At 39.9% G+C, this 27,776-nt stretch overlaps 2 protein-coding genes across 9 annotated transcripts in view; both read right to left on the bottom strand.

Moving 5' to 3' along the window:
- LOC106031301 (T-box-containing protein TBX6L) overlaps positions 1 to 19,272 on the bottom strand; it is a 41,885-nt gene extending 22,613 nt beyond the window's left edge. For both annotated transcript variants that reach the window (XM_066978666.1, XM_066978665.1), the window contains exons 1-8: positions 16,313 to 19,272; positions 13,119 to 13,243; positions 11,413 to 11,558; positions 11,123 to 11,312; positions 8,232 to 8,310; positions 7,077 to 7,149; positions 4,412 to 4,556; positions 2,298 to 2,952 (exon numbers count right to left, since the gene is read on the bottom strand). The gene's annotated coding sequence lies outside the window, so the exon portion shown is untranslated. The remainder of the gene's footprint in view (positions 1 to 2,297; positions 2,953 to 4,411; positions 4,557 to 7,076; positions 7,150 to 8,231; positions 8,311 to 11,122; positions 11,313 to 11,412; positions 11,559 to 13,118; positions 13,244 to 16,312) is intronic.
- Positions 19,273 to 22,223: 2,951 nt separating this feature from the next.
- The window catches only part of CABIN1 (calcineurin binding protein 1), a 110,206-nt gene continuing 104,653 nt past the window's right edge, over positions 22,224 to 27,776 (bottom strand). For 6 of the 7 annotated variants that reach the window (XM_048064124.2, XM_048064126.2, XM_048064127.2 and 3 more), the window contains 3 exons: positions 26,374 to 26,538; positions 24,248 to 24,474; positions 22,224 to 23,609 (listed from right to left, as the gene is read on the bottom strand). In XM_048064124.2, the coding sequence (XP_047920081.2) occupies positions 23,466 to 23,609; positions 24,248 to 24,474; positions 26,374 to 26,538 (536 nt within the window). In that variant the 3' untranslated portion in view covers positions 22,224 to 23,465. The remainder of the gene's footprint in view (positions 23,610 to 24,247; positions 24,475 to 26,373; positions 26,539 to 27,776) is intronic. The other variant, XM_048064129.2, reaches the window with a different exon arrangement.

The raw sequence follows: 27,776 nt of genomic DNA, 5'->3' as shown, positions 1-27,776 counted from the left end.
TCCGCACATTATACCTTTACAGCTGAGCTTCGTGACTGAAAGCTGCAGTTGCTTTAATGACACAGCTATGATAGCACATCGTTTTCCTGGCAGCAAACTCCTTCAGCTGGCACCTTCCAGCACTAGTGCAAGTGATCTAAAAGTCTCAGGCGTGGAACAGGCACTGGTTTTATTTAGGCCTGCTCTTACTGAAGGAAAGGCTGTGCACAAGCTGAAGGACTTCAGTGTTTTCCCTTAATTAGTTTATTCTGCAAGTGTGACCATTAGCTTTTGTACTTACAAGTGCTTACAAGTGCTAAGAGACAGCAATCAAGCCTCATGCTTCAGGTCACAAACCAGTGGCTACACCTCAGTGAAGAAGGGAGTTCTACGCATTCATTGTACAGAAACGGCTATACTAACATTTACAGGTCAGAGATGGTGTTCAAAAAGAGGAGGTCAAAAGCAGGACAGCAGTCTAGATGGGCCAGAGGTGGATCCTGCACAACAAAATTAGGAGTTCTTCATTTCAAAGAGCATTGCTGGAGGGCTGCAGCTGATTCATGGTCTAGTTTTGCTCCCAATAAAACAAACTTTTTATTTTGTCAATGACATTATCGGGACATGGATTTTTAGTCTGACAGGCAAAACATTCTGAATTTATTTACAGTCAGTTCCTATAGAAGAACATGCCTTTAGTTCTGCTTTTACTGCCTTTTGGAGCAGGCAATGCAACAACATGCAAAGAGGACAAAGGAATTTAATCAGAGGAGGGACCGGCTCTTTTTCACTATTACTTTGAATTTTAGGCATTCTGGTACTGCAGGGGATGGGGGCAAGAAAGGCCAGTGTTTACTGTGGCAAGGAAGAACATCTAAAAGAAAGGGGTTAGACAGTTTGATAAGTCCTGAGGAGGATTTTATAGCAGGAGATGATCCACTGGCTCCTGACAACTTTGAAGGACCACGTCCAGCCTTCCTGACAACCCTTTAAAACTACTGGATAACACAGCAGACCACCTTCAGCTAACTTGGGGGCATCCAGAACTAGGGGCTCAGTACCACTGAGGAAGAGGCTATCATGTAGTGGGGTAACATCAACTTGCAGTTCAGCTAGAGATTATTTATTACACGTGTGGAAAAATATATTGGAAGGAAAAAGATCAGCTGTAAACAGTATCAAGGTCAAATCTCCTCTGCTTGTACTTGCAGAGCCACTACCAGATACAAATGGACCAGGATGCAGAAATGGTTTTCTGCTCTGCTACAAAAGGGAAGCCAGCATCAAATCTGCTCCATGTCCTGCTTTTGTAATGCTAGTACTTTAACTGCAAAAAGCAAAAAAGACGACCATAATCAGAATCTGAAAAAGGAAAATGGAACAAAAATTGGGTCATATTCAAGCTAGCAGTGAGATGGATCAACATCCCACACAGAATCTGCACAACAGCAGCAGCAGCACTGGGAATTTCAGACTCTTCACCTGACAATAGCGTGGGATGTGTATCATGACTTACTGCTTCTTCCACGAAAGGGGATCAGATGGTCTCCTGCTGCCACTTCATTTGCACACTGTGAATCAGCATGTCTAGAGAACACACATTTGCTACAAGTACTCAGATCCTTTTGGCTTTTCCCAGCTGATTGATGGGGAAGGTGGAGTCATTAATTACCCATGACTAGTTAACAACTAGCTTTCTCCCAGCCATTCCAGTTGCACTGGAGAGGTTTTAAAAGTGAAAAAAAATAAAGTGATTTTGTTACTATTCCTGGCAAGCGTGGCTAACAGGAGCAATCCTCATGAAATTCATCACTAGAAAAGGGGGATGTAGCAGATTACCCTCCTGTCTGTCTGCCCACAGAGCCCCCTGGGCAGTTCACTGGGAAATCAGAGGTGAACGTGCTGGTGTCTAACAATTCACTGGCATATCGGAGGATAGGGGGAGGAAAGGGACGGGAGAGAGAGTGGATCTGATATGTGTAAGTCAGTGACATACACAGCTCTGCTCCAAGCTCATTTACAAGCAGCAGGTAAAAATCCTGCTTTGCCTAGCTCTAACAGTAGGCTCTCCTGCTACGCTGAAGGGGATGAGCTAGGGCAGCACAGGAGGGAGGGGTCGTATGATGACAAAAGCAGAAGTCAAGAGCTTTTTGCTTTGCATCTCTTTGAGGAGGTGATTAGAAAGAAACATTCCCCTCTGTGTTTTGTAGTAAGGCAAATGTTTTCTGGCACTTCTCCCGCACGTGAAGCTTTAACCCTTCACACTCAACAGGCCCCGCAGGGAACTGGCCAGCACACACACCCTCCCCCACTCCTACCTTCTGAACTGAGAGCTCTTTGAGACGGGGTGATCACTTTGCCATCTCTGGCTGATGATGAGGGCTCTCAGACCACAGAAGAGCAGATAACGTGTGTCAGCTGGAGGCTTTGGCTATCAGGATCTGAGTCTGCAAGTGGCTGCACAGGATGCACCACCTCCACATCCAAGCAACATTTCCAGACACCATTCTGCCCTAAGAACAAGCTCAAGCGCAAGGCATGGAAGTTACTCTCAGGGAGAAGACTGCTGAAATGCAACAGAAACCAGATTAGTAATAACGATCTTTTGAATGAGCTAGCCTTGGATCATTTGCTGATCTGTATGAGCACCCTGGTATGGCAGACAGCAATGCAGCCACTTCAGGCTTCCCTCTGTGCACATTGTTGTGAGAAACCATTATCACAACAGCTTTAATAAAGGTGGGCTTAAGTGAAACAGTGGTGTCTGCCTGAGTTTGTAAAGCCAGATAAAGTAACACAAAGACGTGTAAACTGCATTTAAGAAATACTCCCCTCTAAAACATGAAGATTGCCTTTCTGCCATTTAAATGCAACTCACTTAGGAGATTCCTACTAGGTGCATGTAGGCCACGGTCTCAGAGCATCTTGGCAACTCTTTACGAAGGGTACTCTGCCATCTGCATACGATGAGTACTGAAAATATGGGAAGATAGTGTGTCATTAACAGGACTCAAAATCAAAAAAATAGTCAGCTACATATTTTCATACTTAATTAAAAACATGAAGCAGCCTCAGACTCTCCAGTCAACTTTAAAGCCCACCAATCTCTCCCTTAACTACAGGCTCAGCCTGCTGCAGAGCAAACGGGGCCTGACCACGCACACCCAGGGCAGAGCAGTGGGGAAAAGAAATGTTCTTCCAGAGTAAAAAAAAAAAAAAAACAAACTATTACTCCTACAGCTGTGTTAGCCTTGAAGCATGCTTCTCCCTGTCCTTGTTAGTGACCAATATCCCATACAGAAAAGAAGGAAATAAGAGTGCAACTTCAGCCACTGAGCTGACCAAGTGAACTGAGCAGGGTCCGTCAGGACAGAGGTCTGGCTCTGGCAGCATGGGCAGTCTGAAGTCAGGCAGGTTTATAAGCCAGTCTCTGTATGGGGAGGCTACAGGAACAGTAAAAGCCTGCAAAGTGTTTTAAGATCCTCTGGTAAAGTATTAATTAAAATTTCCTGTTGTGGTAGGCATAAGGAACAGTGTCTTCCTGGTTCCTTACAGCAGTTCCCATAGCACAGTATTTTCTTCTTATGGTGGGAAATGGTACTTCTTTTTTTTTTTCTTTAAACAGCTGGGTTGCATGGCTTTTTCCTGGTAAAAGCTGTCTGCTGTCTTCAAGGCACGTTACACATGCATTTGCATTCAGCCATTCCTACACTGGAACCCATGCAAAGGCCCCAGCGAAGGCAGCCCTTTGTAGGGCTGAAAGCCCCGTGCTGAGTCCCAAATTGTGTTACCCTCAAAATTTTCCTGGCACTCTCAGCAAGCAAAATCACATTTGGTAAAACAAAACAGTTGGTTGGAGAGGGCCTGTTGGTAACAGCTCGATGCTAAATTCCCAACAGGGTCTCTGGACTGAGGCGCAGTGTGCTGCGGAGGTTGGCCACATGCCTGCGCCCGCCCTGAGGAAGGCTGCATTTAGCAGGGACGGGGACCTTTTGGGGAAGGGAACATGTGAAAGTTGCCCATGCAAATGAAAAGCAGTACATTAGAAGTTTAACAGAGGCTTTTCCTCTCGCAGGTTTGTGGATTGAGGTATCTGACCACAAAGCTGTGGCTCCTGAACTAAAAAGCACACGGTCTTCTGTCTCCCCTTTATCACATCCGCCCTCCCCAGCTCTCCTGGAATATGCACCCACTTCTCCCAGCAGTTAGTTAGCATTGAGACAAGAAGGGAAATACTTAACAGCCACTTAACACTGAAGGCTGATTTTGGCCTCAAAGGCTACAGTCCAGAGTCAAATGCAAAATATTTCTGTCTAGAGCTCTTTCAAGTTTTCACAGAGTCCTGATGTTAGGTGCACTGTTTTCCTGTCAACCCATTGTGTCTCCCAGACGCGGCTCAGCACTCTGTCCCGCTCTAATCCACAAAAGATACCTTTTTTGAAGGACTTTACAGCTCAGAGGCAGCAAGAACAGCTTTGCCACACAGCAGAGGAAAGTGTCAAAAGCACAACGCGGCATAGTGCTGTCTGTCCTCTCCTGCACTGGGGAAGGCTCTCTGCCCCTGCACACCTGGGTCCCTGCAAGGAAGCATAAAGGAGCAGCCTTAGAAAACAGGCAGCAAACAGCTCTGGGTTAACACCCATGCAGAAATATTTTTGTACAGATACACATGCACACACAGGGAAATGCAAAGAGAAGCATTAGGCAAAGCTTAAAAATTGCTGGCGGTTCAATTTAACCATGAACTGAGATCAGGAAAAAATCCTGAGCAGAATGGATTGTGCTGAATGGAAGGCCAGCTGACAATGCTTCAGCAGTCTGCTAAAAAGCTGATCTTTACAGGAAAAAGCGGCAGGCCAAACCCAGAAGCTTGTATCTGAACTTTTTGGACTTCTGAGATTGCAGATACACTGTAATACTGCTTTGGTTTCTGCAAAGGATTCTTTCTGTTGGCGTGCAAGTGTTCATCAAGGCAAGAAATTAACAGATAAAAAGCCAGACTTGAATGATGCAAGTCAGTATGCAAGCCATTTTGGTTTGCCAACACAGACTTATTCTATCAGATTCCTAAGAAAGTTTTCATACACTTTTTATCATAGCAAGGTTCTAATCAAAACATGAAGTCAGTAAACATTATAATTCCCTATCAAAGGGACTGTCTTCAAAGAGCTTATGAAAATGGAGATTTAAAGGTTTTAGAATTTAAAAATAAAGACTTGTGAGCTCTACAGAGCTGAGTAGAGAACTTTGAGAAAGATAATGAACAGCACCTGAAAGCACTAGAGAACAGAACAATTAAACTGTATGTAGAAGATTTTGATTCACAGCATTTTACAACAAACCACGTTTCACTTTACTAAGGTATTTTATGAATGCATTTTTTATTTTTTTCCCATTTATGTTATTATTTATCTATTCTTAAAAAATAACAACCATTTATATGGCCACAGGTTACACACTACTCTGCCCACACCTCACAGGAAGAAGGGGACTGAGCCCACAGGATGTCTAACCAACCTGTAGAGCCTGAGCTGAGCTATTTATAGGATCTCCCGTAAAAACAAAGTGAATGCCAAGACAGATTCACACAGTACATCCCGCAAAACTGTTTTTGAAAGCTGATATAGAGCATTATGATGGAACACACATAACCTGTAGGAAAGTCTGAAGCCAGTAACAAAAAGCTGGAAATATCTACTCATTTTAAGCAGAAAGTCCTTGGATAAAATCCGAACCATACTTTTTCTCACTTAACTTGTTCATCCCCTGGTAGCAAAATGATACTGGTGTCCACAATAGCAAGATTCAGGTAAGAATCCTTCTACATTACCAATAACAGAAAAAAGCACCTGTCAGATTTCACGGATTCCTCTAGTCTGCAAGGGGATGAGGCTGTCATAAATGTACATTAAGTTACATGATCAAACACAGCTTCTGCTTAGCCATTTTTCTGCAGTCCCTAACTCGTCTAGAATTTTCCTCCATTCTTCTAGTATTAACAAATTCCTCATACTCAGTCTTCGTTGCTGCCAAGGGCCAGGGTACAAACTCCAGGCAGGATCACCGACCCCCAGTTCCCTCCCCCTCCCCAGCAGATTGTGAAACATTTATGACCTGGCTCTTATGGCTCTAGAGGTGCCGAACGGCCCTCCCCCTCCCCCCCCCCCCCCCTCCCCAAGTCTCAGCTCCTGATGGACAGCTACAGACCAACTTTTAGCCGGTTTGGTCCGTAGTTGTGGATTTTATTGCCCAGTTTGTCTCTTCAACTCACATTTGCAAGCTCCAGAGTAGATTTTTCCCTGGGTAACACTCTGCAGCTCAAAGAACTCTTCTTGTTTTTATTACATCCTTAGTGATTAAAGGGATATTTAAACCTCACAATGCTCCCTGCTGTGAATATAAAAGCCTGGCATCATTTTGGATAGATGTGTTTAAAAAAAATAAATTAAAAATTAGCCCTCCTATAGCGGACAAATGCTTTTAAGTTGTTAAGAACATCAGGCACTTGAATGATTTAAATACATTGTTTGCAGTTCCTTGAGAGACCAAGGGACAACCCATGGCTTTGAGCTATCTGAACAATTAGACAGACGAGTTCCACTTGGAGTGAGGACAATGGAGGTGTGTAATGGCTATATTATACTGAAAATACTCAATTTCATCTACTTATGAATAAATGACTTAGAATTATTTTCCTCTCTAACCTGGCAATCACTAAAGCACACATAACAGGTTCCATTCCTAAAATCACAATCCCTGCTTTTGTGATGGAAAAACTGTTTTTAAATGACTGGCATTTTACAAGCTAATCTGTGCCTATCAACCAAACGTAGATACAAACAACAGTATAATGTAAACTCAATAGAAATATCAAAGTTCTGCTAAAAAGAGTGCTGGGGAATATGCAGGAGGAAATGAAGTCATATTTGAGAGCAAGCATTCCTTCTGAGCACAGATTAGATGGTTATCAATAATGGCCTTACTGGTTTTGCCACCTCCTAATACTGTAGTTGCTAGTTTAAGCTTCTCCAGGGAGCTACTGCTGGAGTTAGATTTGGTGAGAGTTAAACATGCCTGCAATGCAGGTTTGCACTCACCGCTAAGGAGCTCAGGGAATTCCTCCTCACTGCTAGCTTGCTTTACTGGTCGGTGCTGCTCAGTTTCTTCCTCCTAATACAAAGTTAAAAAAAAAAAAAAAAAAAGGAAGAAAGAGAGAGAGAGATTATCACAAGGTACAAGGAATATTCACACTTGTGCATGCACAAGTGTGCACCTTGTGGCCTATCTTGAGCTTTTACTGACACTTTTCTCATGACCAAGGTATTTAAAAAGGAGCTTTCCTGTTTGGATTCTCTGCTGTCTATGATGTTAACTCACATTGCAGCCATTCCCTCAGACACAGCATCTTCAAGAAACCTGTAGGACTTAACTCATCTGTGTAACTGCTACGCTCCTGTCAAGTTGGGCTGCAACCTGGTTAAAAAAAGTTATTATGGGGGAAAAAAGGCAGTAAGACCACACAAGTCTAACTTCTTCAGGAAGTCAGACCATTGAGGGGGCAGAGAAATACTCTTCAAAAGATTAATCTGGTCACTATTTTATGAGATTAAGTCCACACTGTTCTGCCTAGCTACGATGAATAATTGATATATTCATAAAGATGGTTCTAACCTCAGTCTTCAGCAGTTTGAATGGCAGTTCCAACAAGCCTGCCTAATAAAATTAGGCCTGACTCATTTATATACAACTCCTCAGATATGTTTCACATATACCTGTTAAAGGCTAATTAAGACAGGACTATTCAGTATCTAATTTTTCTGCCATTCCATGATGCTCCCATCACATGAATTCTGGGCGGTGAAAAGCTAATCCTAAGAAATCTCAGAAGAAAGTGTTGAGAATACTCCTGCACTTCTGGGGAATATCCTGTTGTCTCACCACTCCTGGTGACCTACCGGTATTTCATTGGTTTACTAATTAGGCAGTTTTAGCAATAAAAGGAATCCAAACACAAAAAAGGAACCGTCATTCTTATCATGCTGTAACTCAAATCTGCCCTCCAGATTACTTGCTGACTATGGTCTTAAAACACTCTCGACTGCCTCTGTCTCCCATCCCTAACAGTGCTCCTACCGCCACTGATGGAACTGTTGCTGGGAAAGTAAAATGGTGGGTGGTTTCCAGTGAAGTGAGAAGCAGAAGGAGCCCAGATGTTTGATATAACTGGAACTTGTAGTTAAAAAACTACTTACTGATACCTTCTTGCAGCTGCATCTGTTTTCCTGGAAGCCTTTTTACATCTGCATTGTTGTTGATCTTCATTTGGGTAACCTGTGACAGCAAAAATAAAAAAACACGAGGACAAAAAGAAAGAAAAAACGGTTAGATCTGTAGAGTCAGAGAAATAAATGATGAAAAGGAAAGGTGAAAAATGTAAATAAAAGAAACAATATAGGGGAAGAGAGAGCATAAGGGAAAGGACCATATTTAATCATGCTAATGTTCTCTGATCTTTCAGAAATGCATGGTATTAAGCAGCGCATAGAAACTGCTGTTGATAACGTAAAGAGATCAACTGCTGAAATCAAGGAACATTACTGCCCAAACACTGGTAGATAAGGTAACCTCTTTACCAAATCCATCATTTTAAACAAATGCACCGGCTTATGAGATAATAAAAAATTATATTTACCCTTACGAACCTTACTGGCTTTCTTATTTTTGTAACTGTGCTTTACCATGGAATAAAACAGAGCATCTTTTAAGAGACGTAATTACAGCATGCAGCATTTATTTTAGTCTTACTTTCAGAAGGAATCTCCACATTTCATAAAAAGGGATGGATGACAGCACATGCTAGAAACAGCTGTAAAGTCACCATGTGTTATACAATTTTCCCAGCACTATTTCATCAGTATGCCAGCAGATACTGTGGGGTGACACAACGTCTGGTTCCTATATGCTGTGCAGAGAGCGAGGATAAAAATTACTGCCAAGCCTGGTGATAATTGGATGGGATTCTGCCTGCCCTATTCTTTACCTACCTCACCTAATTCCAGTCTATACCACTGTGAAAGGAGGTACACATTAACAGCACCTCATATTCTCCTGAGCTTTGTCAGAAATGCAGAGTTTTAATCCCCTGATGATTTCAACACATTATTCTAACTCAAGCTACTGGGCTCCCTGGAAGGCAATTTAGTGGTGTGTGATAAGCAGAAGGCCAGACTGGATGCTCTGGTGCTTCTCCCCTTGCAGCCATTGCTGTTAAAGCCAGCTACTGAGTTCTGAGGTTTCAAAGGCTTCCACTGGGCAAAGCCATGGCAAAATTCCACTGTAGGATTTTAGTTTTTTTATTTAATTATTATATCTGAAATGGGAAAAATTATCAATTTTATTAATGAACAAAAGCAAACTCGGAGTCCAAACTTCTGTCCACCTCTCTCCTCCTACATACACACGCTCTGCATTGAGAGATGTTCCTTTGTCTCATGCAATGTTAAAGACAGATGGATTGAAAAGGAGATGAAAACAGTCACCTTGGAACTGTGCTCGGCTGTCATGGCCACAGAGATCATTTCAGGGAATACAAAGGCAGTTATTGCACTTCAGAGTAGGGTGCAGGCATGCATGCTGGCCAGCACCACATGAACCTGAGCTGATATTTCTGTACCAAATGCAAAATTATCCGAAGCCAAAGACAACATAAGCAATCAGGATAATGGACAATGTCATCAAACCTGCTTGCATTCCTGCAGTCCACTGGGGTTTTGTAGAAGCTGCTAGTATCCTACTTCATTTTTAAATAACAGCTCATGGGCCAGAGGGAGCCTACAAAATTTATAGAGCAGTTGTGCTCTAAGGGACAGGGTAGAGGGTTATGGTTAGCAGCTTGGAAGGACTGGTTTAGAAACCTGGAGGCAAAAATTTGATATCAAAACCCATCTATGGTCACATCTTACTTCCACTGTGGCTTTCTGACCTCTTTGCCTTGTATATCTTCTCCAGGATGGAAATACACCTTCTCCTCCCTTCAAATCGTGTTGTCAAGGAGTTGTTCAAGGGAGGAATTGCTGACTTGAATTTCTCTCTCTCTCCTGACTTTCCCCTAAGAGTTGTTTAATATCACTTAAACTTTTCTTTTGAACACCATGGTGTTCAGCCACCTCTACCTATAAAAACTTGTTAATATTAAGGAGGCTACCATATAGAGATAATTTATATAGTTTTCTGCAGTAAATGCAATGCTTTTGTTTCCTTGTTGGATGCATAACCACGTGTGTGAAAAGAGCATAGAGCTGAGCAGGGAAGTGGCAGGGCTTCTTTCTGATAGTCTGCTGTAAAGTACATTGGTAAAACCCCATTTGATTCTTATCGCCTCACTATCAAAGCTACAGCTGAACTGGAGGGAGAATGGATGGACTGAACGTGGCGGAAGCTTTGAACCATTAAGCACAGCTTCATTGACTGATAGCTCTGTGGTACAACATTCATCGGCATCAAGGAGACCCAATAAGGGTCCAGGCCTGAAGCTAGCAGCTGCCAGGAGGGAAATGATGTCTGTATGGAGGGAGAGAGCAGAACTGAGTGCTGTCACTGAAGGGTTGACACTAGATTACCTAGTGCTCTAGTAGAAGCAAAAGAAGTGCAGCTGCCAACAGAACATGCCAGACAGCTGACACAACACACAAAGCCTTCCTCTTCACCTACTCCCTTCATCTTCATCTTGGGACCACAGCTCTGCCTCTCCTTTGACATTTGTTCACACTGTACATTGATATATTTCAAATCTGCCCAAGTTATTTAAGAGGGCCTGTGAGATGAAACATTCATCATCCAGAAGGGAATCAGTGCAAACTCAGTGAAATGCAAAAAGCAGGGATCTTCCACACTCAAGTTTGAACCTCAACAACAACCCTCAAATGGGCTGTCTTTGTCTCAGGCCTGTCTTTTGTTCAGAAACTTAACAACAGGGACATTGTGTCAATTAACAGGAAATAAACTATAGCAATAATGCTGAATTCTCCCTTATCTGCTACATGTTTAGGCCTCACAGTATATATAAAACTACATTACTGCTATCTAAGGTGACAAAAATCATGAGTGTATTGGGCGACTCAGATGACTAACCACCTTCTCCTACCTGGCATTGACACCAGTGTTCTTTGCCATTGGCCAAAGCTGCAGCTATCGCAAGGCTGGAGCCTGCTTTGGCACTGGTGCTGTGAGCCATCTGCAGACAGGTCTCCTGAAGACCCCTAGAGAGGAAGGGAAGAAGGGCTCCATAACTCCTGTTCTCCAGAAGAGCTGTCTTTTCACTTGTTCAGGAGATCCTGTGTTTGAAAAAAAAAAAAAAAAAAAAAACCACGCAAGATGCCGAGGAGATATCCTCTTGCTGGGCTCAGGGGTCCTGCCATCAGCTTTTGTACCTACCTGAGAATTTACAAAAATAAAAACCTGTATTTCCACACATCACGTTTCATAAACCATCAGCCATTTTCTCCCAAGAGAGGTGTGACTGCAATCTGAATGTTGCTGAGCCTGGTAGAGCAGTCCATTTCCCAGCTTGTAGACCTACGCTAGAGTGATTGGAAAGGTGACAATATTGAGCCTCTGGGTTTCATTCCCTAAAAGTGCCTTTTGGTGACAGTGGAGATACACTAAAGCCATCAGCCATTGTGTCAGGGCTGACAAAAGATTGATCCATGGATGAAAGCAGTTTCACTGTAATTACAAAGCATGAAGTTTACTAGCCGCTTTCCTCTCTGCTTTTAGAGAGCTTCAAACAGCCCTCAAGGGAGAAAAGAGTTTTCAGTTTACACAAATCACGTCCACTTAATATATTTAACTCATGCACAGTATTCATGACTCATTAAGTCATTTTCCACGTCTTGACAAATTCCTGCTATGGGCAGCTCTTCCCTGCTTCCATCACAATTTTCTTTCTATCCCTTGTTACCCAAGAGCAGTCTAGAAGCAGAATATCAACTGTGCCAAAAAGTCTTGTCCTTTGAGTAGCACAACCCAGGGCTGTTCTTATGACAAACAGCTGAGACTGACAATACCTCCCTGTCTTCTGCTTCAGTCCTCATGTTCACGGAAGTGCCAGCTTCAGTTTTGGCAACTGCAGTCCTTTTTTCCAGGACTGATTGTACTCTGGCAGAGGGAGGGATTGTGTCACATCAGTGCTGGAAAGGGATGTGTTTCTCTTTGCCTGGTAAACAGGGGTGATTTGAGATGGACTTCCCATGTTCCAATACCTGGGTTATGGGCTCTGACTAGCAGACATGCAGCACACCTGGTGACTCATTGATTGAAGGTGACTGCAGAGAAGTAAAACTTACATAATAAAGGGTTTTAGCACTTTCTGACTGAATTTTTTTCTTACCTGAAGACAAATGAGAATAGACTTGCAGAAATACAAGTTTTTATTATTTGTAAGGAGCTGTTTACAAAAGCACTTTCTGTGCAACATCAACATTTAGTTATTTCTTTCTTGCATTAGGTGAGATGGTTACAGTGAGCCTACAGCAGGATTATCACAGTTAAAAATTTATCTGACTAGCTTGGTCTCACAATTTGTTTGCCATCCTCAAAGTTAAAACTGAAACTTACATCTTGCCAACATTTTACCCAGCAACATACCAAAGGTATTTAAGCCTCAATCCATTTTTGTTCACAGAGATGAAAGCTGTGCTAATCGATGAAGCTACTAGCAATTATTCTCTAGCAAACTCTCCAGCAAACTCTCCCCATGCTGAAGAACCCTAGGTTTCCTGAAGGCAGATCTGCTCCAGCTTTTTTCAGGTCTATTTCAGAAATGGAATTAGTCCCTTAAGAGAGCTGTCAGTTAAATATTTTTGCCAATAAGAGGTCAGCTTAAATAAACCTCAAAATACTTGTGTTTTCACAGATAAATCCATTCCATGTCTAGCCAATGTAAATTCTTCAGCAAATAAACTTAAGTTAGCAAAAATTAAGTAAAATAAGCAAAATCAACTCTTTTTGCAGATTTTTTTTTTTTTTAACATCATCCTCCACCACACAAGATATTAAACCTACGTTGACATTTAGGCGTTAAGAAATATTCCCAAAACAGGATCACAACACTAATGTCTTCTGATTTGGAAATGCATTACCTTGATGTCTGTACAGCCGCAGGAGGCCATTCAACAATAGCAATGCACTAATTCCATTGAGATGATTCTCAAATTCAGTCATAGGGACTAGAGAATTCTATTTTATTTTTTAACATGTCTTTCATCTAAAAGAGAATAAGGCAGGATATAATGGATGGTTAGTAACACAGTTAAATAGTTACAGAAGACACAGGAATTTCAACTGGGGAGCAGAGAACACAGAAAAATCCAAGTAAGTCCTGATTTAGAAAAAGACTTGTGATTGCTGCACTGAAGTATCCCAAAATCTCAGCAATGAGAGCTAAGGGCTCTCCAAAAAAAAAAGAGCACTTTCTACTTAGAGGAGTGGATACTTGTTATTCTTCTCTAGAATTCTACTCACGGAATTCTGTGTTCTCTACTATGACAAAGCTCAGGTGGGTTTTTTGTATTCCTTTTGTTTAAGTCAACTGTGGGAACAGCTCCTAGGCAAATTTATATTCACTCAAAATAAAAATAAAAAAAACCCACCACCACCACCACATAGTTTTAACTATATTTTATTAGAAAATAAAATTATAAACTACTTAAGACATGTAAAAATGTCCTAGTCTCACATTCAGTGGCTTTTTTTTTTTTCTGTTGTTTTGACAAATAGTTTCCATTTTATGGAATTGGAAAATGGATGATAAAAGGGTTTGTTGAAAAATTCGCCAGCTGTTGGAAAAACTCTGATACCTGATTCAATTTTTTTGACCCTCAAGATTTAGCCAATGAATCAATGGTGTTGTTAATGAATTAGGTGTGGAAAGTGAGTATCGACAGAGCCCAGCTACAGAACACACCAAGAATGAGCCAGCTTCTAGTCTGTCATATTCAGTAAATATCATCAGTTCTGCTGGCTGCTGCTTGGAAAGCCACCAGGATTTCCTTGCAGGAACAGTATCAACCCCTGAGAATGGGGGAGACAGCTGTCAAAGAAAATGATATTCCCAATAAACACTGCCTCAGGGATCACACAAAGACAGGTATTGCTAAATGGAGCTTTATTTTATGATTTCTCTTTCTGGAACTTATGCAGACGATGCCACTTTATCTCCAAAAGCTATAGCCATGAAAATTTCAGGGAAAATTAATTGAGGCATTTTAAGTTTCTTAATACTTCTCGCAATTAATGCAGAACAATTTTAAAATTATAGTTTGTTCCTGTTCACTCCGTTTGTTATCAAAACCTCAGATTATATCAACATTTTTATTTATACACCTTACCACACCCAGACCTATTCTTTGTAATCACTCACTTGCCCACAAATTTTATACTTGAATTTCTTATTAGCAAATAAATTTCCATTTTTGTTTGGCCTTTTGCATTTTTCAGTGGTTAACTGTAAACTTTTGAGCTTGCAAATACTAAGGAAGCTAAGTATTTATTCTAAAGCATCTGTTTTCAATGGACATTTTAGTTGTAGAAATACTTCTGTTGAGCTTTAGAGCTTACAACGTAAACCTATGACCAAATAGAAGCTGACGATGCTATTGTCATTGAAAGCAACAGTAATAATATACTCAAGTATTTTGTTGAATCAGACACATATTGTTGGAGAAATATCGTCTTCCTCCTCTCTTCCTTTTCCCCAGCAGGCTCTTTGAACTCAGAAACAACTCTTCCATGTTTTCCTATTCTTTACACCTACTTTTCTATTTGTCTTCACGGTTCCAGATAACATGACAGTTACCTCTCTGCGCTTTGTCTCCACATTATTACTGAAACATGCATGCACTCAAACTGGGCATTTTAGTAATATTGTAAGTATTATTGAGTTCCATTGAAATTGCAGGTTCTTTTTATTACAAGTGTAAATGCAGGGTGTTATAGGAGTGCATATTAGCACATAATATTTACTCTCCCATTTCAGTTCAATTATCATTGTCTGAAAGTGAACTCATTAATTTAGACAGTAACATTTCCAGAGCAGTCATCTGAATTATGTGCAGTTGTTAAAGGACCTTGTGTCTGCCTCTTAACAGCTGCCAATACACATGTCCATGGAGCTCAGCCTCAGGAACCGCTCTGTGTCCTGCAGAGGGAGAGCTCCAGTGCTCAGACGAAGCTAAGCACCTGTTGTCCCAGCTGAAAAGGGACATATTTGTAGCCATAGGGGAGGCAGTGAAAGACATCGAAGGATTAAAACGACTACGAGATTGTAGTCTTTCAAGCAACTCCGCGCTGCTTGTTTTTTTTGCTTGCATTGAGAAAACCCACTATATTAATTTCCAAAGAAACGTACAGGCCTGGTAAAACTTGACATTTTAAGAGAATCTTTGCTCAGTTTATTTATAAGATTGATTTCAGAGACAATGAATCCACCATCCTGGTGGATCCAAGAGTATACTAGTAAAGGCACTTGGCTTATTTGGCTTCTACAGAAAGCAAGTCTGTTTCTTCTCCCAGTTAAAATGAGAACAGTCCAACAGCACTACCTAAATGCCCATGGCTAGTTCTAATTGCATTGGTGAAATTTTAAATTAAATGGCTTCTTTTTGCTAGCAAAGCAAAGGCAATTGCACCCACATTATCAAAGAGAAACTCTTGAACTTATTTTTGCAGTGATAATTTAACATGTGCGCTCCCGAGCTGTTATTATGCTCACAAAAGCCAAAGTGAAAAATCATCTTGTAGCACAGCTACTTGCTGTGAGACAAATGTGTCAGACGCTTTGTTATGGTCCCAGGAAAGCCCATTTACTTATTAAGTATAGGAAGTGTTTCCAGCAGTGCTGTCTATTGGGAAAGTCATAGCAGCACTGTTATTTGTTTGAACTTGTGTTGACTACTTGAGGGCATAGCATTGCAAATTGATGTTGCGAGCTCAATAACTTCCACTGTGAATTTCTAAACCTTAATATTTTTTCTAACTCACTCTAACTTAATGGAAATCTAATGTACAGTCTAGACAATCCTAAGAGACGAATTTCCATATTTAAACTACTGCTTTTTGACATTCATATAGTTTGAACATGTTGGTTCAAATAACAAGTTAACTGTTCTTTGAGAATTCATCTAGTGCCATATCTAAAGGGAAAAAGAAAATGATCACTGCAATCTTATTGAAGGAGTTACATTTGATATATATGCACACATTTAAAATAGAAAATATGACTGTTCATACATTTGGGTGTGCAACTTAAGGAAATTATATCTCCAGTGTGACTTACATTAGAAGTGCTCTTTGATTCTCTGGCAAAGTATGAAGCTTTTCTGCTCGTGTATCACCCTTTCTAATTATTACTTGAACAGTATGTGTTCAGTGCTGTATTAGATAATGCTCCATGCAATATCTATTTGCAAATAAAATTAATTTGCCAATTGTTTCTTGTGAACAGCCCTCCATATGTGGCAAACACCTTTAAGAAGTAAAAAGAAAAAAAGGTGAATGCATAGACAGGTTCCTAAGCTAACTGGAGCTATACATTAGAAGAATAATTAAGCATTCACACATGAAGCACTATGTCTAAAACACTGATACTTGGCCTTTCAACTGTAGCCAGGATAATATCATTAACTAAAATAAAATTAATCCCAATCTGATTCTCGTATGTTTTTACCATATATGAACTTTGTTTATATTCTACTTATACTGGAATTCACTGTTGCTTGAGAGGTCTTTGAAAAGGAAAGGAGAGAAATAATAGACTGAGAAAAACTGAAAGGGGGATATATCACTGTCTGATCTCATAGCAAAAACTACTTTTTAACACATATGTTGACTTAGTTTAGACAGGCAGTTTCCTTTAATATGACAACGTACTTAGACATTGTGAAGTGTTCCTCCCACTGGGATTATATAATTGAATGCTTTTGTACTAAGCTATATACACAATCATTTAATTGCATAGATAAATCCTAAATGCAGGCAGAAGTGCGATTTTACTTTTTCCCTTGGTAGAAGAGACTTTGGTTTTCTTATTTTGCAATCAGTTCACAGCCTCAGTTACATCTCACTACCCCATTTCATGTGCATTTCTGCAAGATAACTACAGTACTTGATCTTAGTTCCTGGCTACTTTAGATAACAGATTATACCGGATTTTTTTTCAGGCTTGAAAGCTACATATTTCTTTCTTCATTCTCACACACACTTTTCATCCCTAATTAAAATTTGTCTTAATGAAACTAACTCAAAACAGTTTACAGACCCATGAGTTACACATTTATCACTTACCCCGGACTCAGGTTACACTGACACAAACCCCACGCCACTGCAATGAACCAGCTGGAATTAATCAGGATTTACACTGATGAAGCTGAAAACACTATTTGAGCCCTTTGACACAAGACTGACAAAAGATATTATTTCCCTCCCCCATTATAATATGCTGCATATCAAGATAATGAAAAACACCCAGTAGGCTTTTTACAGGGGGGAGGGGGAAGGAAAAAAATAGCTGTAAGAAAAGGAAGCATAGAGTATGTCTGGTTTCATGCTAGAGCTGTCAGATTAATAACGGAGTAAGCGCATATCTTTGTGTGTTTGTTGCTGCTGTGTTATTGTTTTGTGGGTTGTTTGTTTTGCTATGTGGGAGTTAGTAAACTGACTATGAGAATTCTCTCCTCATTCCCTTTGCTTTGATTCAGACTATAAATGACTATAGAAGTATGAAAAGGACATACGGTACAGTAAGACTGCAGAAGCCCCTTAGAAGTGAGATTAAAAGCAGCAGTGTAGTTCAGTCTTTCAGAAATTTAAAGATAGAGCCTGGTCATCCATTTTATTTATTTTTTTTTCCTGTCCTAGGGCACCCTCTAGCGCTAATACAGCAGCTAGTGTAACTTCCAAACAGCATGGGACGAATGAACTCTGGGCATTGCTATATAGAGGTACTCTCACAACCTTGAGACAGCCCTCCAGCCAGGCCTGCCATTTGCCTTGTTCCTAGTTCTACATAACATTTTATTATGGATAAATCCATCCATAGGATAGAAAACATTTTGGAGCTAACATACAGCAAAGCTCCTTGAGGAGCTCCTGCTTACTGTGCTGAGGCTGCATCTGAACCTCTGCAGGCACTGAACTCCTTTAAGACATGGCAAACAGCTCAAGTGCTTGACATACAAAAGGCTTGTGGGCAGTACAGAAGAAAAATCAAGCAGGCAACAGTGTTCCATATATATATATAGGTTCATATATATATATATACACACACACACGTATACATTCTCTAAGACTGACTCTTTTTATGGGTCAGCTGTGGCCAAATGTAATCCAGAGCAGCAAGATTCCCACATTGCAGTAACAAAGCTGCACAGATGTTGGTGACAACATGCTGCTCTAAGACTGGAACAGGGGTTCTGGAACTGGCTAACAAACATTTGCTGATAAGGTGACCCCATACATGCATTAAATAATCAGCAGCAGGTACAAAAATGTCTATCCAAGGAGAGATGTGTCTTTAAATCTCTGGTGAGATTTGCCTGGAGTCTCTAAGTATTAACATTAAAGAGCCATTCAAATGAAGATGAACAGTCATCCACCAGAAGCCAGCAAACCCCAGGTGCTGGCCTGTTACCCTTCTCAGTGTTACTTGTTGTACTGCACCCTGCAACAGCAGCTGAGAGTCACACAGGGCAGATCTAGGGCAGATCTCACAAACTTGGGCTTGTACAGCTTGTGGTACATTACCCCAAGGTTACTCCCAAAATACTAACAGACCGATGGTTGGACTTGATGATCTTAAGGGTCTTTCACAACCTAAATGATTCTATGATTTTTAGACAGACTTTGAAGCTTAGCATTAGTGGCTTCCTAGTCATCAGCTAGAAGAGAGGGAAAGGAGGGAAAGGTGTAAATTAGCACTCAACATCTACACTAACATTCTTACCATCATCTTCAGAGGCAAAAGCAAAGCTCCTTCATTCCAGCTTTATATAACTAAGAAATCATAGTAATTATGCCTGTTGCTTTTTCTTCTGAGAACTCAAACTTTTTTACTCTGCCACCTTTTTCCTTAAAGTATACGACATGTACCTGAACGAGCTATGTGCTGTGTGTACAACTGCATGCAAGCTACATACACCACAGTTTTTTCCACCTTCCCCAGGAACGTTATCGCCACTACCCAAACTAGAACAGTGAATTTAACAGTGTGATCCTACCCTGGATGATAAGACTTAGTCTATTCTCACCTGGCCCCTCTGCTGCCAGTCAGTCCATTTTGTCTCCTAATCAGCTTCAGCTGCCATTCCTTCCTCATCTTTTCCTGGTCCCTTTCTCCCTGACCATATGGTGTTTATTTGGGCTGCAAAAGACATTAATTTCATTATTTATGAGGAAGTCTCATTCTGATAGAGAGTGAGGGGAGAGAGTGAGAAGAGAACAAGAAGGGAGAGAGAGAAGAGAGAAAGAACAAGTACTGAACCCTAGTATTTGATAAAATTAAGGAAGATACTTGTTGTCTTCCTTGAATTGGTAATGTTTCATTCCATAACCAAAATATTAGCTTTTGAAGAACAGTATTTCTGAGGCAGTGGGGAGAAGTCACTAACAACAGCTGTTGTTACAATAAAATTAACTCTTCACAACACACTAGCCCCTAACTCAGACACAGGAATTCTCGATAGTGTCAATCCTATGGATTATACAATCTTTATGCCAGACAATGAAAATTCATTAAACACAGACAAATCCAGTACTACGTACCTGAATGATGGTGATCAGTGAAAGATACCTTACAATGTGTAAAACCAATACCCAATAAGATCTATACACGTTATTCCCAACATCTGAGTCAAAGTAATTTCTTTTTCCATTTGCCTGGATGTCTCAATTGTTGGGGTTTTCAGTAGCCAAAAATATTTGATTTTTAATAAAATCCAGTTTTCTAGCTCTAAGTATTCTGGATAAAAATGACATTTGAGTTGGACAATGTACTTCAGTTGGCAAATTGTTTTCTATTTTTAAAGCTCTTCCTATGTTAGAGCAGTAAGGATGGTACAAAATACCGTCTTTCAATACATTTTTGTCTGCACATGATAAAGATAGCTTCTTAATCCACAAGCTGACTAAACACAGACCTTACCTTTAAGTTTACTTTAGGTACCAGACATTCCTATCCCTATAGCCTCACAGGGAAAAACAACAACAACAACGTATATACAGGAGCATTATACTTCAGCAGCAGCCATTTATTCTACTGGCACAACATTACAGAGGTATCTGGGAACAGAGATTGCAAAACCAATGGTTATCCAGTATATCCTGAAGACAGATGCCGTGTTTACATTTGATATGCAACTCTGAAAGGAGGGAGTTGGTAAGTTTGACCTTGCCTATACTTGGATGTCAAGCTAGTACAACTGGAATTAGACTGAAATCAAAGAAATTATTCAAAGTAAACTCATCGCTAAGTGCAGTTTTACCATAAGGCTTATTTTTTTCTCCTTGAAAAATCCCACAAAACTACACTGTTAGGCTTCGGAAGATGCCGTATTAAGTGAATGCTTCTGTTTGTACAGGATTTGAAGTTCTTGCTCCAAAATACCTTTAGGCAGGATGCTTCAGACAAACATACTCTTGGCATCTTCTCTCCAGAATATGGTTCCTTGAACTGAAGGACTATATAACCTGTACAGAATGGCTCCATTAGCCTAAGTCAGCAGCAATGCCTGTTATGGAAGATGGCCCACAGTCAAACTGCGCACCATTTAGCCATTAGCAGAACAGGATTTGAAGGAGGTGGCCTACATTAATCTCAGCAACTTCTTGAAATTGACAAAAAGCCCTTGAGCTACCCAACAACATAACAGGGATGTAAGATTACAGATTTAAAAAAAAAAAGAAACAAGGGAAAAAGAGATAAGAGTTTTGAATACAGGACTAAAAAAAATTATGCAGTTCTGTAGTTTGAAGATTAAAACAAGCTTAGTGTAAATCAGCAATGTTCAGCTCTCTTTGCTGACAGAAACAGTTGTGCTTACTGTTCTTACTTTCCTTCACCAGCAAAAAAGGTCTAGAAATCAAAGAAAGTTCAAGATCAGGTATTTTAACAAGCTCTGGAAGTTGGAAAGAAAGCCCAATTACAAAGAATTCTTAAGAAGAATAAAGAAAAACATTTTCAATGGCCAAATTCAATTAAGATAATCAAATGCTCAGTCATCATACCTCAAACTCAAGCTAGAAGTCATTCAACCTATGAACTTAAACGTGGTCATAAAGTTAGCCATACATTGAAAACATACATCAGCCAAAAAGCTTATGAAATCTATTCAATTTGAGTGAAAAGACCACTATTTAGAACTAGCTACTCTGAGCTGTCTTCCATTTCTCATAAAAAAAAATATTTTTTTACCGTGCTATTTTTTGCAAAAACAAAGCTTTCTAAAGCTACCTTAGCCAGTCAATGACTAGAAAGTATACTATACATTGTATTTACAAGAACTTACACCAAGTTAAAGAGCAAATGAACACTGAAAATGTATTATTACTATTGAAAATATCCATATCCACATACTTTTACTAATCAGTTACCCTGATCTTTTTCACATCATTTGCATCCAGCTCACCTATCACTTGTAGAAAGTGAACTAGTTACATGAACAATTGCTAATATGTCCAAGATGGACATCCTCACTTCCTTACAAATTACATTTTGTTCAAAACAAACAACCCAGAGTATGGGAATAAACTTGCAATACTAAGTTCGATGCTGCTTCTTTTTATTCAGGGTCCATTCATTATTCTTATACTGAATGAATGACCACTGTACCAGCAGATTAACTGTTACTTTGTTCAGCCAAATATTCTTTCCATGTGGTCATGTTTACTACATGTTGTCTCCTCCTTTATGTTGTTCATCAGTATTTAAAGACACTCAGGTGAAAAAACTCAGATCATATCTCAGTGGGGGAAGTGAAACCACTGTGTACAATCTTGGTAATGCTGACTGACCTCGCTCTGGGTCACGCAAGACCAAATCCATCCTGAGAGATCTGACATTCTTCAGAAAAAGAAGAGGCTTCCTCCCACCCCCTTCCTTCACTACCTCCTTATCCAAGAAATAAAAGGAAGGGAGGAGTACTACTTCTTCCAGGACCATGGCACCTTGTCCTCTCAGAAGAACAGAGGCAACAATAGGTACATTTCAGCTTTATTAGAAAAAAAAACAACAACAAAAGTTTATACAAAGCTCTGCATTTTACAGAAAATCACCTCCCCCAAACACAAAGAAATCCAACATGGCAAGCTGTATGCATTTTTTCATATACATACATATATATGTACATACACATATATATGTGTGTGAACGCACGCGTATATATATAGTGTGACTTTTTTTTGCATGGTTTGCATTCATTATTTTACAAAGTTAACATTCAGTAGAAAAAAAAGGTCTTTGTTACCATTATTTTCTCATATAAATAACTGTGAGCAGTCCCTCTGCATATAGATAAAAAACACCTTTTCGTGTCATTCTGTAAAAAACAGACATTACTGAAATGGCATTGAAATCTCAAGTGGTTTTTTTTTTCAATACCACCATAAAAATATCATCTAGCCCCCAATTCAAAATGCTTGTCCAAGGCATTAGAAGAGAAAGGACTGTAAGACAATTCTGGAAAGATCAGTTCGTTAAGCCAACATTCAGGTAGGTAATTTTTGCTGGACCTCATACATTGGTGTGAAATGAGCACAAACAGGAGGCCAACCTCTCCGTCTGCCTAGAAAAGCTGTTTCTTTGCCTATTGTCACTGAGTCAAATTCCAACAAAGCATGCAGCTGTGCCAAGTAGCTGACACTCTCCGCTCACCCTTCTCACCACGCAACAAAGCCGTAAACTTTCTTGATGCAATTAAAACCTCCACCAGCTCAGCAAACTTTTCCTAACCCATTCACCTTAATAGGAGCTGGACTAACATGGCATGACTAGACAGAGATTAGGTTGCTGAATTATTGGGAGAAAAACTTAACCAATGGCAAAAATACAAAGAATTAAAAAGAAGAAAACACTATAGGAAAGAGCTATCAGCGTGAATCCCAAGGCTCTGGTTTGAAGAAGCAGAAACAGTAGAGAGATGCAAGTTGCAGCTCAAAACATCCTTTTGTTTACTGAAGTTAAAGGTGACGTCGTGGTCCAAATGAATTAACTGCCTGGTAAACAATCATGTTTTCCATCAAGCACCATGATGGAGAGAATGGCAAAGATTTTGAAGGCAATACAAGTGGTAGTGGTGATAACAAAGGTAATGAAAGTGAAGAACACAATGATGCAGATTAAATGGTGAGTAATGCCAACGAAGATGTTTGGACTGCCAGAGATGCTGGCAACAAGAAGAATGGTTATATGGTTGGTGTTGATGATGGCCAGAATTCATTCATATGTCCATGTAGTCATCATCTTCATCAGTATCACTTTCCAGTGAGGACTCCTGGCTTGAGGTCTCTAAGATTTCCAAAGCTGGCTGACAAAGGCTCTCCTTCTTTACATTCGCTGCAGACTGAGCAGACAAAATAGCAGACTGATCCCAAAAAGAGAGAGAGAGAATATATTGCTAAATAGTCAGGATAAACCCATGATCACAGGGATAAAAGCCAACTGGTTGCTATTTCTTCACCTTCAAAAGCCCTCTTACTTTTATAAAAGATATGGCATCCTAATGTGAAACAACATAACATTAACCAGTAGGCTTCCCCACAGTTAATATTCTAGTAGCTTCCACTAATGTAAGAATTGCAATTGCTGCACTAACTCTCTCACCCATTTCTGTAATTCCTTCTAATTCCCTCAAAAAAAAGGACAACGACTAGAATAGCTGTGATGTCACCCATGGCCAATATTTCACCAGTTCTTAAAAACTGACTCCTGCCGACAGCAGCTCGTATCTTAGAACAGAATAGAATAGTTCATTTGGAAGGGACCTACAAGGATCATCAAGTCCAACTGCCTGACCACTTCTGGGCCGATGAAAATTTAACGCATATTAAGGGCATTATTCAAATGCCTCTTGAACACTGACAGGCATGTGTCTTCCACTATTTATGCTACCTCTGGTTATGAACTGGAGACAGGAACTGTTGTTCCTTATGCATAAGTATTTGATTGAGGGGACAATTAAGATGAAAACAATCTAAATAATTACTTTTTCCCTTTTATTACCTTTAATTTTTGCTTGGTCTCTTCTGAAATGCTGCCCTTTGGAGAAAGGAGGGTGGGAGTGGGTGGAGTGACAGTGATCTCAGGTGGAAATTTGGTGACAGATGAAGGTATGAAAAGCTTTGGCATGTTGGGCAGAACACGAGTTTTTACTCGGGTGCCATCTGTCTTGTTCTGCTGACTTCCCAAAGTCTGTGAACTGGAGCTGAGTTCAGGCTTGGAACTGGAGGCTAAACAGAAAATAATAAGAAAAAACATGTTAGGAAGTTATCAAGGTTTTCACATGTCAAAGAAGAGGGAACAGATAATTGTTAGACATATGGCTGGCTCAAAAGGCCTTTCTTCAAGCTTTAATTAGGGTTCAGAAACAGAAGAAGAAAGTGCCTCAAGATTCTAAAATGGCAACTAGGAATAATTAAAAAAATATTTCTAGACAGTAGAAACTCAGCCTGTCTGCACCAATCATGACAGTGGCAGCATTGCACTGGCCCACTGACATCTAGTTAGAAGGCTACCACAAACATCTTCCTACTTGTTTCAGAAAAAGTCACCTAATGTTTGCATTCTCTAACTGCACCTCCCTTCCACAATGCAGCAAAAAGATACTTAATCTTACTTATGAGTCTTTTTTAAACTTCCTCCACTATAGTGTTGTCCCTTTAGTAACTGAAGCATCAGCTCCTACTTCCTGTCAATTCATACTGTCGAGATCTACCATCCACTTGCTGCATTTTCAAACAGGAATTTTGTAATTTCCACTAAATTGTCCTCACAAGTTAAGAAAAATACATAGTAATACCTGTCATCACTTCCTCGTTACTCCCTTCAAATCCTTCCAATAAAAAAAAAATTCTTTCGATGTAATGTCCAAAAAAGCAACAAGATCCTTGGTATGCTCATGCTATTGTCTGCCACACGGGCTAGCACCATCACATCATTTCCACATACCCCCCAAGTATACTTTTAGCCTGTACAATGCAAACTTGCTCATACATGGCTCATCTCGTGAAGTAAAGAGGGATCTGGCCCTTCCTTACGCTCTATCAATACAAAACAATATATATGCAACAACAGTCAGTAGAAGACAATGCTTTCACATTCAAAACTGAGAACAGATTTCTTGATACCTTACTAATAATGATGCTTCACGTGGAATCAAATTTAAAAAAAAAAAGTTACACAAGCAAAAACACCAGAGTGTCTCAGATGCATAATAATGACAGATGTCTTTATATACGCTTTTGTTCATATTTAGTCTTAGTCAAATCCATCTCTTGCAGGTTTCTGGAACCGACAGGGCTACTTTAACACAGCAAAACAAAATGCCAGCTCCCTGATGCTATCCTGAAAAACAAACAACAGCAGACTGACTACTAAGGGATGTAAAATTGAATTGTATGTTCTCAGCAGTATACAAGAATGTAAGAACTGCCACAACAGATGAAGCTTTCCATCATGGTCAGTGACCCATCTCGGTTTGCACGCAATCAGTTCAGAGTTGAGTAACAGAAATGTTGCAGTAATCAGACATGGGATAATGTGACTCATAAATAAGGGAAAAAAAGATACCTTCAACATGAATATCTACATTATGCCTGCCTGAAAAAACAAGTTTTACATTTTTCCAGTTAAAACACCTTCTCCTGGGAAGAGGGCAGAGGAGGGATAGACAGCATTAACTGTTGTAATGCTGGGTTTTATGTTAACTTCACTCAGTCTGGATATTGTAAAAAATCGTTTCCTTCTGCTAAATATTCCAGTAGTGTAATCCAAAGTGTAGTCATATTGCCCTGTGTAAGATTACAATTAAAAGAAAAATTCTACTTCCAAAGAAACACAGACTATATAGCATGATAGCCTAGTACTAGAATGTTTTTTTATTTGGCTTTGCTGCCATAGTATTTTGTATGTGAGTCATGCACCAAAAAGAATAACCATTAAGGGACTACAAGGCACTTCTCCAGGAAGCTGTGACATTGCCAAGAATGCCTCTAACTCTGGAATACTCTACTGGAAGGCAAGCAGCAGAGAAGCCAGGGAATACGTATTGCAACTATCCAGTAAATCAATCTCTACAGATTGATACTCAGATAACCACTTACTTCCACTGAAGCACAAAAAGCTCCTACCTTGGGTACAAACATGTCCCGAATTTGTGCTTGTCACTGATTCCACTTGCCAGCAAACAGGCTCTGGTGATGGTGCAACAGTAGCCATTTTCATCTGCTGACAAAGCCGTGACTCCTGTTGCTGAAATCCAAGCCCCTCCAAAGGCACTTCAAGCTCTTCTTCCTCTTTATTAATGAAACATAATTCACAGATTAACAGACATCCTGCTCTCTTTCCTAAGCCTCAGTTCTTCTGCTGTCTACTCAACTGGTAGAAGCTTTTTTAAAAAAAATATTTTAATATTTCTATTTCTAAATCATAACATGACTGTGTAAAATGAAACACTGGCAAGCTAAGATGGCAACCACAACTTTTTCATACTTGGTGCCATCAATTCAAACTCGTAAAAAAATTGCTCTTTAAAAAAAGTGAAGAAAAATATCTGGTGTGTGGCATTTTGTCATCTCCGCATATCTACAAGAAACAAATACATGCAATTGACCATTACCCTTTGGAGATGTGAGGGGTGAATCACCTGTCATATATGCAAAGCAAAATCCATCACCCTTAATGATGAGCCAGCTGTGATGAGTCCCTCTCTGATCTGCAACCACAGGTACAAGCTACATTGAACTGCAACTTACTGGTAAGATTAATTACTATGAACATCCAGCAACAAGGAATTTTTTTTTTTAAATGTAATCAATATGAAGCTATGCTAAATGCCCAGTTTTCAGTGATATGCCTACTGAACCTTTATAAATGCATCAGTCTAGTATCCCCAACTCCTGCTATTCCAGAATTTGGAATGTTTGAAACTCAGAATCCTATCGTGTGTGAGCACAATCTCTTAATTACAAATCAGCAGTATCTGATTTTAAATTAATGCAGTGTTAAACCAGTTTTCTTGCACACTGGACTGCATATTGTACTTAACAGGAGTAATTTTCACTGAACTACTGAGAACTATTAATGACAACCCTTTCTGGGAAGGACAGACTGAAACAGCAGCTAGCATTTCAATGCTACAGGCACACAAACAAGGACTTATTTTCTGATGAAGTTGAAGATATCTTTCAAAAACAAAGGGCTGTTGAGGCAAATTTGAATTATCTTCTACTTACAAAGGGTAAGGTGTGCACATGCAGCTACTGCAGACAAGCAGATACAATGTATATTTACAGCTTAACTTACTCTAAAATTCTTTCTATGTCCATGCTCTAAATCAATTTAGGATTTTGACAGCATAGTGTCTTAAGAAGGAACACATTTTTCAACTTTTCCTCATTGGAAAAATACTCTCTCCATCCCCCGCCTCACTGTATGTTGAAAACACTTCTCCATCTTCATCGTTGTTGATAAGAACTTGAAATTTACCATGGTAATATTTTCCTGTCCAACAGCTCCCCTTGCAGAAAATGCC

This window comes from Anser cygnoides, chromosome 17, assembly GCF_040182565.1.
Source record: "Anser cygnoides isolate HZ-2024a breed goose chromosome 17, Taihu_goose_T2T_genome, whole genome shotgun sequence".
Classification (NCBI taxonomy): Eukaryota; Metazoa; Chordata; class Aves; order Anseriformes; family Anatidae; genus Anser; species Anser cygnoides.
Note: the sequence above shows the minus strand (reverse complement) of the source record. Positions and strands in the feature narration are given on the sequence as shown.